At 37.0% G+C, this 21,081-nt stretch overlaps 1 protein-coding gene across 4 annotated transcripts in view; it reads right to left on the bottom strand.

The window, feature by feature from the left end:
• Fxr1 (FMR1 autosomal homolog 1) overlaps positions 1-21,081 on the bottom strand; it is a 49,728-nt gene that overhangs the window by 20,390 nt on the left and 8,257 nt on the right. For all 4 annotated transcript variants that reach the window (XM_038348142.2, XM_038348145.2, XM_038348143.2 and 1 more), the window contains exons 2-9: positions 11,023-11,075; positions 9,998-10,091; positions 4,632-4,703; positions 4,123-4,271; positions 3,641-3,734; positions 2,847-2,963; positions 942-1,112; positions 90-168 (exon numbers count right to left, since the gene is read on the bottom strand). In XM_038348142.2, coding sequence (XP_038204070.1) covers positions 90-168; positions 942-1,112; positions 2,847-2,963; positions 3,641-3,734; positions 4,123-4,271; positions 4,632-4,703; positions 9,998-10,091; positions 11,023-11,075 — 829 coding nt within the window. The remainder of the gene's footprint in view (positions 1-89; positions 169-941; positions 1,113-2,846; positions 2,964-3,640; positions 3,735-4,122; positions 4,272-4,631; positions 4,704-9,997; positions 10,092-11,022; positions 11,076-21,081) is intronic.

Below are 21,081 nucleotides of genomic sequence, written 5' to 3'. Positions count from 1 at the left end.
ACAGTAGGTAAGCAAATTACAAACCTAACATCCAATTAAACTACCTGACATTAAAAATATTCACACTTAACCTTTATACAAGTACCTACCAACAAGATTCCTGGGAACTTGAATAAAATCCTCCACAAATTCCAAGAAACCCCTAGCTTTTTTTACAGCCTCAGCACTCTAGATGAAGGAAAGACAAATATAAACCCCTGTTAATGCCTAAAATATATGAAAAAGGAGAAAATCCCCAATTTTTATGTTATACCACAGGATTCAGCTCAGCCTATTGGAATGTCAGTTCAGGTTAGATCATTTGTTAAATAGCACTTGCCTGCCTGTCTGCCCTGTACAGAAGCCCTGGGTTCTATTCCCGTTACCACAAAACACAAGATATTAAGAAGCTGCATACTGGGCATGTAGTGTGTATACCCGCATTCTGAGCTTAAGAAGAAAAAGGTCACTACTGGCAACTGAGGCTAGCTTGTTCTACACAGCAAGACCATGTCTGCATAAAACAAAGTTGCTTTCCTTGTCCAGAGACACATTTTAAAAAATGACCTACTTTATAAGATCATTTAAACTTTATAGGTAATATTTTTTAATGGGCTATAATGATTTTGTGGATGGTTTTCTTTTATTTCTTGTTCCTTAACCACAGTTCAAACTGTAAACATACGTTACAACAGAAAAGTTTAGTAAATTTCAGAGCCCAATCTATAGACACAGGACTCTACTCTAGGCAGTATGACTCAAAGCCTGTCCTCATAATGTTGCACTGACCACTTCTGAAGATTTCAGAAATAAAGAATAGTTTATGCTAGAATAATTAGTCTGGTTTTATGTGAATTCTTACCTCAAAAGTTTTATTAAAAAATAAAATTATAGAAAGAAATATGATAAAGCAGAATATTATGTCCAATTAAGTGAGTAAAAGCAGGAAGCAAATAACTTACCTCTCCATAGATTCTAAAAGTTCCGGTATCTTCATCTAGCTCAATGGCAGTCACTCCAGGAACCTTCCTAGCTTGTTGTATGTTACTACCATGTGTTCCTATTGCCAGACCCATTAAATCTTCTCTCACAACAAATTCTTCATGAAAAGCTGCTGCAAGTTGTTTTGTGCACTATTAAAAAAGGGAAGTTAGGATTTTTCTTTTGTAAACTTTTCTTTTAAATACTGATGTTCATACCATCATTCAAAATAACCATGGAGAGAAAAATCCACATCAATCAAGCAATAAATGGGTGAAGAAAATGTGGATTTTTCACACAATGTACCAGGAAACTTAAGATAGGAAAGTTGCACGTAGCAAAACAGACAAACCCCAACAACATTAACATAAGAATCCTAAGAGAAATAAGGCAAGCATAGAAAATACTAATATTACGCTTACACATACAAGTTACCCAAGTTTTAAGAAAGATCTGTTGAAAGCTTGCCTAGCATATGCAAGTACTGGAATATATCTCAGTACTTGGGGAAAGTTCTTTTTTAATTAAAGTATGAAAATTTTAACTGGGCAGGGTGACTGAATGGTCATAAATTGGATACCAGTCTCAAACAAGCAAAAGTACTAGTGGGGTCTGCAGGTGATGGAGGAGGTTCATCTCTCTGTGTTACTATCATTGGTTAATAAACTGCCTTGGCCCTTTGATAGGACAGAAAATTAGGTGGGCGGAGTAAACAACAGGATGCTGGGTAGAAGGCAGCGAGGCAGACGCGATGAAGCTCTTCTGGCCCAAGATGGATGTAGGTTAGAATCTTCCTGGTAAGCCACCACCTCGTGGTGCTACACACATTAATAGAAATGGGTTAATCAAGATGTGAGACTTAGTAAGAGGCTAGAGCTAATGGGCCAAGCAGTGTTTAAATGAATACAGTTTGTGTGTTTTTATTTCCGGGGCTAAGCTAGCCGTGCGGGAGGAGGGCGGGATGAAAAGCAGGCCTGCCTGCCTCCCCACTACATGCAGGAAGGACAAAGTGGCAAGTTGCTGTCAATAGTTAATAAAATGACAAGATCCAGAGACTGACCAAGAATGTCAACTACATTATCACTAATGAGCTAGACATTTAAAAAGTTAAGATAGTAAAATTTCAGAGTTTTACATTTTTAAATTCAAGACAAAACAAAAACTTAAATTTAACAAGATCAATAATGAGTCTCTTACAGAATTAAGGAAGCTCATAAAACGGAAGGAAATCAAAATATTTCAGTCTTTAATTCTAGTCACAGAAAACAGTTAATTCTAAAAATGATTTTCAACAAGCTGCCAACAATTCTCCAACTCAGACGTCTGTTTCAAATGTATTCATATACTCTGTTCAGAACACATGGGGAAGCCACAAATTTGAGGAATAAAAATGACCCCCCTTTCTCTAAGAAAGTATGCGTACACACATATTCAGATGGGACAGTAAGGGCAGAAGGAGGACCCTCAAGGTTAGTAGTGAACAGTAGGAGGAAGTAGTGAGCCCCAGGAGAGACAAAGCAGCAGCATATTGTCAAGTGTGTTCTATGATGTCAATCTCTAATCCTCCTTTCCCCTTACATAACTGCCACGGTAAACTAAGGTCACATCCAACAGGTGACAGGGTAGTAAAATTCAGATCAAAAGAAGGGTAAAGAAAGTTTTCTGGGTATCTCAAATTTCTAATTTAAGCTCTTTGGACCTATTTTCTAAGCCCCACAAGAGGTGCTTAGCAAAACAAATGTAACGTTTGATAAAAGTAAAACAAAATTAATTTTCCTAAAGACTATGAGTATTAGCCATATATCTAAGTCTTAGGTGGCTTTCTGTTACCAGCATTTGTTTGAGACACAGGAAAGGTTAGGAAACACAAAAGCAAACCCACTTACTTCTAAATGCTTAGTGGCCTCTTCATTTCTGGACATAAGCATCAACTTTGTCCGAATACTTCGCAAATGCATATCGCTTAAGATATTTACTCTCTTCACAGTTGCTTCACTGGCCGACTACAAACAAACATGTTAATCACTCACAAATTTAAACATTTTTAAACCAAAACATGTGTTCCTTCCTACTAAAGGAGAGAAAATTAACACAGCTACAAAAGACTACAACAAAAAACTCTTTACATTAGTAAATTTATTATACACAACATTTTTTCCAAGAAAACTCAAACATAATTTTCTAAATGAAGCCATCCTTGGTTCTTCTTACCTGCTTCTTGTACCTTTTCACTGTACTAAGCTTTCCCTCTCTAATGCAATCTTACTTTACTTTCTGAGCTTGGTTACAAATGTGTGTTGGGGGGAAATCAAAAGATTTTTACACATTAATAATCTCAAGATATTATGAATATCATTAAGAGTCTTATGAGCCAGACACAGTACTCCAACTTTAATCTCAACATCTGGCAGGGTGAGACCAGAGGACTGATAGTCAGAGCCAGCTTGGGACTACATAGCAAGACCCTTTATCAAAAAGTCAATTAAGAACAAACAGAAAAGACAAACCAAAACATTTGTTCCTTCTTACTAAAGGAGAGAAAATTAACACAGCTACAAAAGACAACAACAAAAAACGTTTATACATTAGTAAATTTATTATACACAAAGCTTAATAAGCCATTGAAATATTTAACAATAAATTTGGTAATTAACTAATTTAAAATATAGTCTTATCTTACCAGTATCATTAGCTGGGTAGTTTCAGGATGATAAAAAATTCTGCACGCTCCTACTGCTTTCTTAAAATCTTTATGGGCATTTTCATTCGCACACCTAAAGAAAATAATTGCCATGAAAGACCAGCAATGGATTGAATTTAGGAAGAGAGTAGTGTAATCTCTATTTAATTGTGATATATCCCATTAGAATTTAAAAGCTCCTTTCTAAAGATTATTTTTTCTAATTGCGTGTATTCTGTAGTGGTTTGTGCACAAGTGCCCGTGCCAACCAGAGGCTTCAGATGCACTGGAGCTTGAGTTACCTGTGAATGGGAACCACCCAACGTAAGTGCTAGGAAGCAAACACTTGTCCTCTTAACTGCTGAGCCACCTTCCCAACTCCTTCAAGATTTACCTTTATACGGTTTTGATTGGTTGGTAGACAAATGATGTTGTGGACTGAAAGATCATAGCTCATAAAAGAGTTCAATAAAATTACTTACGCCTCTCTCAAATCCTCAGGAACATCCACTGTGCACTTAAAGAAGGTGTTTTTTTTGACAGTTTTATTTTGATTGACAGGTCGAAGTCGTTCAAATGTGACTATTTCATTGTAAGTGGCATCACAAGCAGCATATTCAATGACATAAAACTAAAAGACATCAAAGTTCTTTTAAAAGCTTATGTGAACAAAATACTAACCTTTAGATGATGTTCTAGACCCTCCCTCTTATGTACAAACACTAAGCAAACCATTATACTATCAATATCATTTACGTAAGCCAGATTATAAATGCGTACAAGCATGAACCTTGGTGGTCATATAGGCTTGAGACAAATCTCTACAAAGAATCCATGGTGTTTGGCAATAAAAAAAAAACATAACTGAAATCTATAGTACAATGACTCTTTCAAATACCTGATCAACTATGTCTGAGGTGGGAGTTTAGAAAACAAAGGGCGAGAGTCGAGCAGCCCGAAGTTCAGATATGTCCTCAGAAAAGTCACTTACCTCTCCTTTCATCATGCGAACTTTAGCTAGCCACCATCCACATGGCTCTTGGTCATTTGCTCTGGAATATACCTGAGAAGCAAAAACATTCCTTTATCTATCCATCCCAAAAGACTGACATCACAGATGTAAATGTAAAATCTCAAACTCCACCAGAATGTAACTACTAAAACCAGTAGATAAATACACTTTTAAGAAAAGCGCAGACAGCCATTATTACTTAAAAATAAGGTTGAGTCCTTGCCCTGAAAAAACTAAATAAATAAATGGCTGAAAACTTAGTAACTTGGCTTCTTGAAAATCTATTTTACTGGGCTGGAGAGGTGGCTCAGTGGTTAAGAGCACTGCCTGCTCTTCCAAAGGTCCTGAGTTCAGTTCCCAGCAACCACATGGTGGCTCATAACCATCTGTAATGAGATCTGGTGCCCTCTTCTGGCCTGCAGGCAGACACAATACTGTATACATAATAAATAAATAAATCTTTAAAAAAAAAAAAAGAAAATCTATTTTACCAAGCAACTCTTGAAATAATTTCAAATAAATTTAAAGAAATGCCTCTTACGAAACATGTACAACATATGCCAACATTTCATCAAAACCGAGACTGTTTTGAAGACTTAAAAACCCAATTTTAAAAATAAGGAGGCTCAAGACAATCAATTCTGTTAAAAACATGAAATCCAATGTATTCCAACTGCTTGTCTGAACAGTAAAATATTAAGATCCATTAAGTTCATTTAGCACAGTAAGCGTATCTTACAAAAAAAAAATGGGTTTACATTATATTATTTTGTCATTGTTGTTTGCTTTGTTTTCAGGCAATGTTCCCAATAGCTCAGGCTGGCCTTGAACTCCACATGGAATTTCTGATCCTCACACCTCCACCTCCCAAGTCTTTTTTAAAATTTCAACTATTGTTCTTCCAGAGGACCCGGGTTCAATTTCCAGCAACCACATGGCAGCTTTTAACTGTCTGAAAATCCAGTTCCAGGGGATCTGACACCGTCACACCAATTCACATAAAGTTAAATAGATCATAAAAAATTTTAAATATTTCAACTATTACCAAAACAGAAAACATCAAAATTCTGTTAAGTGTTTTTGGTTTATTTTTCTTTTGTTTTTGTTTTGATTTGCCCTGGTACGGTGGTACATGCCTACAATCCCAGCACTCAGGAAGCTGAGCCAAGAAAATATAGTACAAAGGCTAGCCTGGGTTACCCAAGAAGATACTGAGTAATAGACAGATGACTGGTTATACCTACAGGGTTGATAAAGTCAAGTCAACCTTCTATATAAGGATTTCACAGATTTAAATACATTCAAGAAAACTAATGTCCCATAAATTATTGATACAATTACCTAAAGAGCATTCACATACTTAATATAAGCAAGGTAGAGATGAATTAAAACATACAGGAAACTGAATTATATGCACATAATTTTTTTATAGCAGGGAGTTTTGCATCCTCAAATTTGGTATGCAAAGTAGGTCCTGGAACCAACAAAAGTACTCAAGAGTACTTATTTAACTGAAATACTCAGCCTAAGAAGTACATCAGCAGAGCTTCTATACTGGGAAGCACACTCCAGTGCTAATGATGGGTTCTTAGTCCCCAATCTCATCTTATACACTCCTTTCATTGGCTGTCCATGATCCCTTACAATTAACCAGTAAATCAAAAAGCTTTCTTATCCACTCTAGAAGTGTATTTGAAGAACATCCATTAACCTCTGCTAATTTGCAAAATTCCTAGACTTCCATACAGGGAAAACTTGTCTTGAAAAACCAAAAGAAAAAAAAAAGACCCATACAGGAAAAAAAAGATGAATTTTATAAGACCATCAAATACAGGAGTGAGCATTATCACTGAGGAGTAAAATATACTTCATGTGAGGTATTCCAACAACACAAAGACATACACACACACAAAACCACAAACATGTAGACCTGTGTTCCAATCTCTAATATTGCAAAAATGTAAAATCTTATCCATACCAATGATGAACTTTTGCCTCCTGTTTTCAAACAGTATTCTGTTGATGAATGAAAAGGATAAGACAAACATAACAAAAACACAAAAGCATGGTAATTCAAAGTAAGCAAAATGAAAGCCATATACATGTAACAAACATTTGTAACCTCAGCATCCAGGAGGCAGAGGAAAGAAGATGGAGAGTTTAAAGAGGCCATTCAAACAGAACAAAACCCCCATCTATAGGGGCTGAGACATGCAGTTCATAGTAGAACACTTGCCTAGCATGAGTGAAATCTTAGGTTAGATTTGTAGCACAAAACACTACGTATATTTTTTAACAAGACAAGTCACAGAACAAGGGATCTAAGCAAATTAATTTCAAACGTGTTCAGTATCAATTCAATAGATATTAGTTCAGCTCACCAAACTTCTAAGAGTTTACTAATTCAAACATTTTTGGAGCCTAAAGAATGATCTTTTTGCTACTATCAAAATCTTAAATACACATGCGTTTTGTTTTCACAATCTACCTTTTATTAAAAAGAAAAAGAAACAACAACAAAACACTTCTTTAATTATTCTTTGAGTTTGTTTCTGTGGTATGTGTGCCACTCTCTGTCTTATTATTCTAACACAGGATCTCTCCTGAACCTAGAACTTCTATTTTCTTCAGGTAGGCTGGTGGGAAGTAAGCATCCACATCTTCTCCCCACCAGTGATGGGCTCAGGCTACAGGCAAAGATGAGAAAGAACATGCTAGGCTTGTTACCTGGGACCTGGGATCCAAACTGAAGTTTACACTTGTGCAACAAGTACTTTTAGCACTAGGCCAACTCTCAGGTGACCCCCTTAAAAGGATGTGACAGAAGGACATGCTTTTTGTTTTAACAATAGTACTTCTGATCTCAATTTTGGATACATCCATACCAAGAATTGTATACTTGGTTAAAAGCAAAGAAGCAAATTTGTATGAGCAAATATGAAAATATCTATGATGCTCTATTAATTAGTAAATACAAAAGTCACAAACATAATATGAATTGTTACAACTTAAAATTCTTTATAATCACAAAGGAAGAATCTACAGAAATACTCAACTCTAGTTGACACAAGCTGGGGCAACTGGACATCACATCTATGCTAAAAGGGTGGTTCATTTTTACCTTATAGTTTTATATAATTTCACTTATTTTTAAAACTTCAACTTTAGGAGATGGAGAGATGGCTCATCAGTCACAAACTCTCGTCGCTCTTCCAGAAGACCTGGGTTTGATTCCCAGCACCCTCATGACAGCTCACAACTATTAGTATGTAACTCTAGTACCGTAAGATCCACGCCATTTTCTGGCCTCTAAAGCACTAGGCACACATTTCACACACATCCTTTAAGACAAAACATCCAAACACCATTTTTTTTTTTATTTCAATCCATGAATGAGAGACTTCAGAAGGAAGGATCGGTTAATCCACAAGAGGCAAAATTTTTCCTTAAAATTTCAAAAATGAACAAAGCTTGATTATATCTTAATTTGTGATGTTTTATAAAACTGTAGCGAGCAAATTTTTACTAGGGCTGAATTATGAAATGGAAAATGAAATACACAATCTAGGAACAACGGTTCTCAATCTGACATGAATGTTTTCATCACAACTGGATAAACAGGCTGCAGATTCAGAGTAAGGCTAAGCTTACCTAGACACAGACTGGGGAAAGATTTAAAATAAAATATCCTCGGCACCTTGCCAACAACGTGTGGTTTTGTTGTTGATTTATGTTAGGTACTCCCTCCCCGCCCTTAAATCAGAGATTTGTTGTGGAAGAATCCTTTTGTAAACTGAGGGTGTCTTTGCTAAGGTGCCTTCTGGTTGGTTTAATAAATAGCTGCATAGTGCAGCCACTCCTCCCAAGGCTAAGAGATCACTGTGGCTGGGGTGGGGGGCCAGAAAAAAATGTAGGCATCAGAGGCAGTAAATGACTCCAGTGAAACAGTATCATCTGGACTTGGCAGGGCAGCTGCATATATGAACTCACTGCAGTTATGACAGCATTCACAAGACTTGTGTAAGCCGAAGCCAGACAGAACAAGGGGCGCTGACCAAGTGACCCCAACCCTTGTCATAGATGTATTAGCAACTTTGGCTACTAGAAGAGGGAGAGATGGTTTTCAGAATACAACCATCTCCACTGGAAGATCACACATTTCAGACTATATGGGCAATGCAAACTGGTCTTAAAGATTTGTTTAATGGGGTAGGGGGCAAAGGACACAACAGCTTAGTGGGTATGTGGGGGATATCAAATATGATCAATAAATATTATACAAAACTCCCCAACTAAAAATAAAAGTATCTTTATTCACCACTGTTATTGATTGTAATAATTTTCAATTTTTTTCTGTGCGGCAGGGATTCAAATTACAGGATTTCATATATGACCCAAGATATCCTCAAAGGAGTGCTAGGATTACATACATGCAACATCATGCCAAGCAACAGCAAAAATAATCAATAGTTAATACTGAAGAGACAGACATGCAGATTTTTTCCTCTAAGTGCGGGGGAACAAGTTACAAACAAACAAAAAGCAGTACAATATAAATCTACTTCTACCCAGCAGTGGGGGAAGAGGGTAAAAAAGTGTGAACTATGTTCTGAGTGACAATTTTTTTTTTAGTTTTGGACTTTTTAATTTTCCAGACATTCCTATAATATTCCAAGAAACAGCTCATAAACAAATACATATAGAACTGTGGTGGTATGAATAAAAATTATTCTCACAGACCCATAGGAAGTGGCATTGTTAAGAGGTGTAGCATTGTTGGAAGAAGTGTGTCACTAGGGATGGGCTTTGAGGTTTCAGATGCTTAAGCCAGGCCCAGTATCTCACTCTTCCTGCTGATGCAACTACCTCTCCAGCACCCTGTCTGCCTGCATACCTCCATGCTTCCTGTCATGTCAAAACAAACCTCTGAACTCTAAGTCAGTCACAATTAAATGTTTTCCTTTTTAAGAGTTGCCATGGTCACGGTGTCTCTTCACAGCAACAACCAAAGACATTGAAGCACAAACCACGAAGATTAATTAGCTTTAGAAAGTTACTAACACTGTATGGTTCTGTTCTAGATTTCCCTAAACATTAATGTATCGTCATTCTTAATGTTTTAATAAACTTTCATTTTGAAAAACTTTATCAAATTCATCAAAGCCAAAAACAGCATTGACACATGAGTCAATTCTCACCTAAGTCTTCAGTAACACTACATTACAGTCACTGCCAATGAAGAACAGGAGGAGGAGAAAGAGTACCCATCAGCTACAGATTTTCCCACAAGGATATTTATTTATAACAAAAAATATGCACCATAAAGAAAACTTAAAAACACATACCTCTACTTCATCTCCTTCACTAATTTCTTTTTTAATATCAGGTGGTGGTGGTAATCGAACTTCATTAAACGGAACCTGGCGTTCTGGTTGCCAACTGAAAGATTAAAAAAAGAATTAGTACTTTTATCCTAGCAGAAACTAGCATGGAAAAGCTGTAGTCTCTGCCTAATGCTTTAAATACATTTTAAGATAGCGTTTTGTTAAAGTTACTTTTATCGTTCAGAATGTCCCAAAGAGAAAAACAAGGACTTTAGTTCTTTAATTTCTTGAATAAGTTCAGGTAAAACAGATTTTTGCATGATTCTTTGTAAGTTTTATAATTAATACTGATAGCATTACACTTCAAATTACTTATCCTAAGAATGGCAAATATATTACCACCCTGCAAACAAAACAGGCTAATTTCTCAATAATGACAAGGTTTAAAAAATATTCACAGCTATCAAATGAAAGTGGTGAGATCAAGTATATGATGTAAAAAAAAAACCCACAAGTTCATAAATTACAACAAAATATAAACTTTAGCGTAGATGTTCACAAAAGTAGTACAAATAGTAGTAGTTTAGGGCTGAGAGAGCTTGGTAGCGAAGGGCATTTGCTTGAAGACTCGGCACAAACACAGGAACACAATACCTGTAACTCCAGTTCTAGGAAATACCCTCTTCTGGCCTCTGAGACCATCAGAAATGCATTTGGTATATGCAGAAAAAACCACCAGATGCATAAACTTTAAAGGATATCTTAAAACTTACAGTTCAGATGAGAACAACTTTGTGCTTATCATGCTCAGAGTCAAGGTTCAATTTCAGCACAAACAGTCCTCAGACATATTTTGGCAAAGAACAGTATGAAAATGGCGGGTAGATTATAGATACAAAAACAAGTGAAGGGTTATCAAACTGGACACAGAATTCATGAGGATCAACCAAAGCACTCCCACTCCACAGCAGAATCATTCTCCTACCAGCATCAGTAGGAACATTCAGTATTACCAATCTTAAATTTTAGATCTGCCAATAACTTACTTATTTTCAAAAACAACTGTGAGGGAGTCTTCATGGACATCTTTGATAAATCCCTGCATAAAACAAAAGGTTTTATCAGTATTATTGTTATTACCTCTTAGACCCTGTAATAGATATAAAAACTACAGAATGATGAAAGAACACAGATCAAGGAAGACCAGTTGGTACAAGACTGTTCCAGCATTATGGGCGCTAAGGCAGGAAGATTGCTTTAAGTCCTAGGCCAGCTTAGACACACAGTGAAAACCAGACAAGGCAGGAAGCTACACAGGACTCTTGTCTTTAGAAGAGAGAAATAAAACACCCAGCTCAGTTTGTAGAATACTCGCCTAGCATGTTCGAAGCACTCCATCCCCCGCACAATTCAAGAGTGTAATAACAAAATTCAAGAGGGTCACAAATTCAAGGTCATTTTTAGGTACACAGCAGGTTGAAAGGCAGCCTAGGATGGGTTAAGAAATTGGGTGGAGGGGTGAAGAGGTGTAGATGAGAGACACACACACTCACCCAAACAAACCCACCACACTCCAGCAATCACAGGGTTTGAAAAGATTTTAAGATGTGAATTTGGTTTCCATTTCTCATTTGTAAAAAGCTGTTCTTTAGCCTCCTTGAACTCTGCTTATAACAGTTATCATCTACCTCAAAATAAGCTAACCAAACACACACAGTATATCCTCATCCTTGGAATGAAGGGATTAGTTAGGTGAAATAATAGTAAGCCGACTGAGAGGTCAGTAACTTAGTTAATAACCCAAACTCTTCAGTCCTAACTCTGTAACTTACACACAATTTTAATCTAATGAATTTAATTAGGCCTCATACATTAGAAATTGAAATTTAAATAATGTTCAACAAAGTGCCTAACAAAGTTAAGAACAGATTCCACTATAACTATTAAAGTACAGTCCAAGTCTGGTAAAACATTACATTTTAAAAATTAGCATTATCTTAGACATGTTTTTCCCACTTACTTTTCTTTCCCTTAAAAAAGTCAGAGCCAGAAAGACAGCTAAGCAGGTAAAAGGACCCACCAAACAAGTCTGACCACACAAGTCTGACCACCTGAGTGTGACCATGGGAACGCACAGTAGAAGAGAGAGCTGACCCCAAATGTTACTACTTCTACATGCACGATGTAGCACACCTGTGTTTGCACTCACACATACAATTTTCTTTCTCAAATTTAGCTATAGTTAATATACTACCTCCAAACCATCATATATTATTATCAATAAACATAAAATGATCATTTTCTAGCCTTTAAATAAATTTTAGAGTTAGTGTGCTTATCTTCGTTTAACTAATACCACTAAGTAGCCATTAAACCTTTACTCTCAGTATCAGATGACTAAGCAAGCAGCCAGGGTTATTATTGTCCAATGAACCAACCAATCAAACAATAAAGAAAAGAGCATAATGGAACTTATTTTTTGTCTAACATATTACCTAAAAAGAACTGTTTTTAAGTGGAACAAAGGACTGTGGTGGAGACTGGCTTGTTTAAATTCTTACCCAGAGGGAAAAGTACTACTTGACAATTGGGTAATTACAGTTAGCATGTAAAAACATTTAACATTACTGTCAACAAGAACTGCAAATCGCTCAGCCCTAGTCCAGAGCTTCCATATATAATTTAACCCCATGGCCAATTAGTAAACAGTCTTCTCACACTTAGACAACTCCAAAACACACACTGAAGACAAGCCATACAAACACATGCATTTAGTACTTGGGCAAAGCACAACTTAAAGGAATACTTGTTTATGTTCCCTTAAAATCTACTTAACACTAAAGTTTATGCCAAGATAACTCACGAAAAGACAAAGACAAAAATTACAACTGCTTGTTAAGTAACAAAACAGTTTAAAAGAGCAATATTCAAATGTCTACTACCAATTAGCAAACTAAAGACTACAAGACATAAACCAGCAGAAGGAAAAGCAAACAGCAAGTTAAGTACAACCCTGTAAAAATCTTTGCAGTCAGTCAGTCAGTCTGGAAGAAAGTAGCAGATGGGACTATTACTCACTATCCACAGTGTGAGAAGCTGAAAGAACATAAGTGACTTTCCAACCAGGGGCTTCCTCCTGCCCACTCTCCCAGGGCCTGTATGTATGCTAAGCTATGGCTGATTCTATTATTTCTATATGCGATTATTCCCAATCTCCAGATCTCCATAAAATTTAGTTAGACCATTACACACAGGACCAGTAATTTTTGTTGTTATACTGTTTTAAGTAGTTAAGTAACTGCTGCTGGTTTGATACTTGCCACTGAGCCCTACAGTCCTCAGATTGTGGCAATTTGCCCTAAGAATTTTTTTTTAAAAAAAGAGTAATTCAGTGTGTTTGCAAGTTAACCAAGAACCAATGTACTTTGTAATGTATAAACAATGAGTGGGGGGGAGTGAAGGGGAGACAAAAGGCTTCCATTAATAGCTATAAAAGAAAACTTATTGGTGGAGAAAAAAATAGCAAAAGTCTTCCCTCAAAAAAAGTACTTTTTAATTGTGGAGGGGGAAGCCCATAGGTAACAAGAATATACCACACTCATCAAATAAATAACAATGCTTACATTAAAGCTCAATGATCCTAACAGGGGAAGACAATTTAAAGTATAGACCACAGACTGCAAAAGGGCTTCTCTAACAAGTAAATTATTTAGAAGAAAAGGGAAGTGGCAGGGGACCCCCCGTCTCTGCCTCCTGAGTGCTTAAAGAGAAAAGAACAGATTACTTTTAAGCAGTATTGGGGTGTTTGGTTATTGATTATGGAAAATGACACCAGCACTCAGGAGGGCAGAGCAGGATCAAAACCAACTAAAACTAAAAGATTTAGTTTTCAAATAGCCAAGGGATGGAAACTAACTCAGTGATAGAGCACTTGTTTAGCTGTGTTAAGTCCTGTACTCAATTTTCAGCACCCCCAAAAATGTGTCGTCACAAAATAAATTGGCTAAAAGGCTTAAATTCTGCTAGGCATGACAGGGTGTACCTATATTCCCAATGTTCAGAAGGCTGAAGCAAAAGAATGAATTCAAGGACAGTCTAGACACTACAGAATGAGCTTGGAGCCAGAGTGTACAAAAAAGAGAATTTGCCTAAAAAACAAGGGGGTTGCAGAAAATAAGATTGAGTATTTGGGGGGGGGGGGGGAATATGAGTGAATTATTCATAGTCCCAGTGTAAAGAAGTCCTTTCTAGTCAAAAATTTTAAAACACACACAAACACAAACCTACTTAAAAGATAAGCCATGATAAAGAAAAGAACAAGGGTGATCAACTGTGAGCTAAGTTAAATTCCCCAAATTCTCGTCAAAAAGAACATCAGGATAGACCCAACAATGAGAAGGAAACAAATCATTCAAGAGAAGGAAAATACAGGTTTAATATATAAAAAAACTTCTAAGATGTTATGAATCTTACAATTTATTCTAACTTTGCTTTTTTCCCCCTCCAACTTTGTTTTGTGAATATATGACTTTTCTTCAGTTTTCAAATTATCTGCCTAAGGTACCTAGGTGGAAGCATACTGGCTTGAAAAAAGAACACAAGACAGCCCAGAATAAAACAGGTTTTCAACTTCATCACATCAAATCATAAAGCCATGATGTAAATAAAAATCTGATGTTAATCTGAACAAATGATTTGTAACCTTGTTTCAAAAGTTATTAATCTATGAATCTTCCAGATCTCTCATTGTAGAGAAAAACACAACTGCAGCAATACATAAACACAAATTCAAAGTTTCGCTCCTTCGGAGGTTATAAATAGTAGTTTTAAAAAAAATCTCATTTGTTCAAGATTTCTTTTCATAAAGGAACAAATGAGAATTAAGTTTGACACTACAGGTAGAAATGGTGGAGACTTTCATAATTAAAGAACAAATTATCAAAACCCCATTTAAAACAAAAAAGCACAATTATGTTCCCAACACAAATCTGAGTTAAATAAGCTTTAATGTTTAAAATACATGATGTATTTTATGTATTGTATAAATACAATGTAGCATTTACTATAGCCACCACTATGCATGAGAAGCCTGTAAATCCTAGGTAAGGCAGGGGATCAGGTTATCAAATACTCCAGATCATCTATGGTCAGCTAAGGGAGTTCAATACCCTTCACCAACACATTAAAAAATAAAAAATAGAAGGCTATAGAGATGCACCTTTGTGAAACCACTGCCATTAAATGTAAGGCAGAAGAGGACAGGAAAACTAATAAGACATGAAAAGAAGGAACTACTAATTTGATCAATTTCTGGTCAGCTAAGAGTAAAGAATTCCAGTCCAATTAACATTTGCCTGCATATAGCAAAGACTCATGCTTAATGTCTGAAGATATATAGATGACCAATTATCACTGTCCTCTTTTTCCACTTTACAGAGGACATATCTGAACTCTCTTATGAGAACCTCAAGATGTATGATTTTCCCTTATCAGGCTACAATCCCATCCAAAGTACCTCCAGAAACAGCCTATAACCTCATTTTTTCTGAAAGAGAATGGAAACGGGGGAAGGGATTTTGGCATCCCTTTAAGAGATAGCCTAGCATCAAGCTAACTTCAGAGCTACCAAAATTGTTTCTCTCTCTCCTGTTGCGACCCCTCAAAAAGCCCACACCTACGCTTTGGTGCATCTCATTGTTTCCCTGAGCACCTTTGTATTTAAGCTTGTGTTAACATGTCTTCCCTAATAACTCAAATACAATCAGGCCTCTTAAAGAGCTCTTAGGCTGCAGCAGATAGCAGTATGTAGCAGTTGTCTCCAGCTCCCAGGCCCTACTGTCAATGCCAAATCCACTGGAGCATTACAGACCCTACAGAATCTTGACTGTAAAGTAACTGACTTCAAGCTCAGGTATTAAACTTCTGGTTGTTTAAGGCCCCACCAAATGCCTTCCTCTTATGCAACCCACTACAAACTAATTTACACACCTTACAAAATGGGAAAAACTAAAACACCAAAGCTCCCCGCAAACAAACCATTAACTATAATCAGGAGCTGAACAGCTTAAATCCTCAAAATAGAGCTTAGAATGGTAGTCTAGATCAAAAAATACTAGACTTACATCCTACAGGAACTCAAATTTTAAAGTTCTTGTAAGATCTAAGTTTTCCATTGCAAAGAAATTACCAGCAGCAAAAGAAACTGCAAAAACAAATAGAACTTCCTAAAGTGAAGCCAGGTCTTGGCATAATCCTTAATTTTAAAAAAGGGGGATTTGTGTATCATGTAAGACTTGCTTTTTTTTTTTTTTAAAGGGTGTATGTGTGAGCCTGAATGAATGCATTGCCTCACGTGCATGCAGAAGCCCAGATAGGCCAAAAAAGGGGACTGGGTCTGCTGAAACTAGAGTTACAGGTGGTTCATACTGAAACCAAATCCAGGTCCTCGGCCAGACTAGTAAGCAATCACCAGCCTCCTACAGTGGTTATCCTATAGTGGTTCTGATCTTTAAATTCCAATCTATTAAAAATCCTCATTGGTTGAGCAGGCAAATGGCTCAAATGGGTAAAGGCACTTGCAGCCCAGCCAGCCCACCAGAGTTCTATCCTGGGAAGCCACCCCCAACTCCCAGTAAAAGGAGAAAACTGACTTCTGAAAAGTTGTCTTTTAGCCTGAGAACATGCACACACGCAAATGTAATTTTAAAATTTTGGTGCAGTTCCAATGATATCCAATGCTTCTGGTCTTCCCAGGAACCTGCACTCACATACACTCCCACATATAGACACATATACACAATTAAAAATAAAAACAAGCCAGGTATGGCAGCACATGCCTTTAATTCCAAAGCCAGTTCAGTCTACACAGCAAGTTCCAGGACAGGTAAAACTACATAGAGAGGACCCTATCTCAAAAAAATAAATAAATAAATAAATCCATTAACTAAAAACAAATAAAACTAAAAAAAAATGCCACACACTTCCAATCTCATCATTGAGACAAAGCAAGAAGATCTCTGCAAATTCAGGCCAGTCTCAACTACATAGCAACATCTAGGCTATCCAAGTCTACACAGTGAGATCTTTTAAAAAAAATTGTAATAATTTTAAAAGCAAAAATAAATCATTCAAAAATAATCACTTAAGTCACCCTGAGTAAATGGGGTGTCATGAATCTAGCCTCTAGTTCACATTTACTTTCAGAGACTGACACTAATACTACCTTCAAACAATAAATATTTCTTACAGGTTTAGTAATTGGTTTTTCTGGCATGAAATTTCAATTTTTTTCTAGATTTTATTTTAGAACACTTCATCCGAGGCTTAATTCTTGACCTGAAACAAACTTGTGGTAAGGAATACAGTCCTAAAACCAAATTAACATCTCTACTAAAAATCACTAACTAGGTGCTGGGCAGTGGTGGCATATGGCTTTAATCCCAGCACTCGGTAGACAGAGGCAGGCACATCTCTTTAGAGTTTGAGCTACAAAGAAATCCTGTCTTAAAAAACCAATAAAATAAAATAGAATAAAAGCACTAGGTTCAGTGTTGGATGCTACTACAGTCTTTCCCTTCAGCCTCTCAGTTAAAGAAACGCTGCTGGCATAATGTACAAGACTAAGCCTTCTGTTTTTCTTGAATTGACGGAACTGCTTGGATCATGACTTGCCAGGCTTTGAGCAATTAATGGTCTATTCAAAGGTTCATTTTCCAACTCCTGTGTAAATTCCAGTCTGACAATTCAGCATCTCTGAAACCAGGATGCTGCTTTAAAATGAGGGGATCTTGGAACCGCTGATAACCACATGTCACCACTGTGGCAGGCTCAGATTGGCTTGCTTGAAATTTTTCTGCGTCACTTGAGTCATTACTTGAGTAAACCAATGAAGTATTCTAAGGAAGAATAGAGGCTTCTTAGCAGAAAATTGTCGATATTTTATAATAAAAATCAAGAAAGCACCAGCATCAATACTTGCAGAGTGACCATTCAAGGGATCCTGGTAATAGCAGGATCCCCAAGGAACTCAAGAGGACACGTTGAAAACAAACTGTTTAATGGTACTTTAAGCAACTTAGTCTGCATTTCCTATTTTAGGTATCCAAATTAAAGGTTGTTTCTTGGAAGCACTAAATGATAACCAATCCTCAGAGTAACATAAGCACCTTTTTTCTTACAGCTGGAATCATTTTAGGTATAGTAAACTGGCATGGATCTCTCACAAAACACCCAAACCTGTATGTGGTAATCATCTATTCCTCTGGGTCCGTGCTGTTTTTTAAGATCTCATTCTGCAATCCCAGATTGGAGTTGAATTTGCAGAAATCTCCCCACCTCAGCCTTCCAAAGAGCTAAGCTTCCTGGCTTTAGTCACCGCACTCAAATTACTCCCTGGACTCTAAACCTAGCTTAACTATTTTAATCTCTTGACCATGGCATATCATGTTTGTACAGTTTCCTACCCTACAGTTTCCTGTACACATGTACAGATTTTTCTGAAAGGAAAAACAAAATACAACTGTCTTTTTTTATAATCAGAGTTCCAATACAGGTCGGCATCCATCCACTGTGTGTAATGAATTAATGCCTTTCTCACGCCTCAAGAATGGCACTATCTAAAAACAGTGTTCTCAGATGAGACCCTCAACTGAAATTGTCTTATGCCTTCCCAGACCTGGGCACAACTTTATGTAAAACAAAACAAAGGGAAAAAAAACATGCAAACTGTGCAAAGGAGCACTTCATGCCACTACTCTTTCCTTTCAAAATACTGCAGTAAACCTCCCTTTAAGTTCAATGTCTACTAATTTATATGACTCAAAACAGTTTCTGGACTGTCTACTGTTAAAGACACAGAGAAAAAGCCCCTCATCAAGACAAGGACAAAGAACTTCACTGAATAGTGACACTACAATATGCAGTTTCATTCCAAAACCTGTCTCCAATTCACTATGTAGCATGTGATAAATTAGAAGAACCCAAGAAAGCAAGATTTTCACTAGTTTTATTCCTCAACAAGCAAGTCATAATTCTCCCTCTTCTGGGCCTTTTGTGAATCTTCCTAGAGCACTCAAGGTTTTGTGGAAACAATTCACAGGGTGAATCTAGCCATATCCGGATGCCAGATGTCACCACTCACTCCAAGGCTCCAAATAAAGTCATGAACTAGTAGCACAAGTTCTTATTTTCCCCATGTACAATAATAAACTATTTCAAACTGTTGGGCTACTGCTTATTATTTAAATAGCTGATGCTTGCCACAGATGCCTATCTTTGTGGGGATACACTTTTACATTAAGTTAATATCCATAAATACACAGATCTCAATAACTGAAAAAAAGACATCCCAACAGGAATGGACAAGGTCAGACAAACTTTAGAACAAATCCAAAAGGCAAATCAACATTTTCTGGCTCAGACATATTAAGGGGAAGAGGTATCAACTGGTGAAAAAAATGTTTGTCTTTGAAAAGAAAAAAGTAACTTAAGAGGCTTATTATTTTCTCCAGTTTTTAAGTTTCTTTCCAAACTATCCTATTATTGTTTGCCTGTATGTTGTATGCACACATGTGTGTATATGGGTCAGCAAGAGGCTGACATAAGGTTATCTTCCTTCAATCATCTCTTCCTTCTTCACTGAGCCAAAGGATCTCACCTGAACCTAGATACAGTTCACCAATTTGGCTACTCTGGGTTACCTGGAAGGATTCCCCAGTCTGTGGGATTATAGACAGATTGTCATGCCCACTCAGCACTTATATTGATGGTGAGTTTCTGGACTCCGGTCCTTACGTTTGCTGGCAAGCACTTTATCACCTGAGCCATCACCACAGTTCCTAAACTACCCCTTCTTTGGAATCTAGCCAATGGAAACACAGATATTGGCGGGGGGGGGGGGGGGGGGGGGGAGGGAGGGGGTGAGTACCGACAAATGCCTACACTTATGTAATCACTACAATTATACTGTATGCAAAGGTTAAACCGTGATTCTAGTTTTTTTATGGCACACTGAAAAACTCTACATTTGTTTCTGAGTGTGTATACGCACACAATGCTATGAGCATTGAGATAAATCTGGAATCAAATTTATCTGGCTCTAAGCAAGGTTACCTGTCTGACTATAGGCAGGGTTACCTGAAATGGAAAACAAAAAACATCAACACCAATACCAGGAGGAAAAAAGGAAAAATATCTCTGGACTGAATCAAATTTGGTACATCACATCAATAATAAACTACCACATGTAAAGACTTTGTGAACACTGATATATAGAAGTGCATACCTTTAAAATGTGTGTTGTTGGGCATGTAATCCCAGCACTTTAGAAAGATGAGATAGACCATGAATTAAGAGCCCAGGCTAGATGACATAGTGAAACCCTAATTTTTTAAAAAGATTATTTATATTTATACAGTATCCTGCCTGTAGGCCAGAAGAGGGCACTAGATCTCATATAGGTGGTTTTGAGCCACCATGTGATTGCTGGGAATTGAACTCAGGACCTATGGAAGAGCAGTCAGTGCTCTTAACCGCTGAGCCATCTCTCCAGCCCGAAATCCTAATTTTTTTAACAACAACTTCTTCTGTCCTTAGCCAATTACAATAGCCTATATATATCCCCAGCTGTTATGGAAGTGGAGGGACTTAGAAGATACCACATGAGTCCGCAAGTTTGCTCGCCTGGACCACATTGTGAACCTCTTTTTCAAAAGAAACTCTTATTTTGAAAAAGCTACATAACAAATCTACTAAGTAACAATTAATTAAAAATCAATGGATACAAGCTCTATAAAGTCTGCAGGTGTATTACAGAATTATATTTGCTGAACAAATTCTAGTAAGAAAACACTACCAAAAGCAACCCTTCATAGAGCAGCTGCGGCCCAGTGACAAGCCACTTGCTAGCTGCATGAGGTTCTGGTTTTGATCTGAGAACAAGCAAACAAAAATTAATTAACAGCAGCCGCCTGTTGCATCAGCACTCAACACTTAACTGTTCTAAACAGGAGGGCAATGATGATAAGACAAAAATACAGACAACTATCACCGTTTAAACAGTTCTTGAAATGAAATGACTCAATGCTTCCACATGGCTACCCAAAACT

The sequence above is a fragment of the Arvicola amphibius genome, chromosome 11, assembly GCF_903992535.2.
Source record: "Arvicola amphibius chromosome 11, mArvAmp1.2, whole genome shotgun sequence".
In the NCBI taxonomy this organism is placed as follows: domain Eukaryota; kingdom Metazoa; phylum Chordata; class Mammalia; order Rodentia; family Cricetidae; genus Arvicola; species Arvicola amphibius.
The sequence above is the reverse complement of the archived record's forward strand: the minus strand, read 5'-3'. Positions and strand labels throughout refer to the sequence as shown.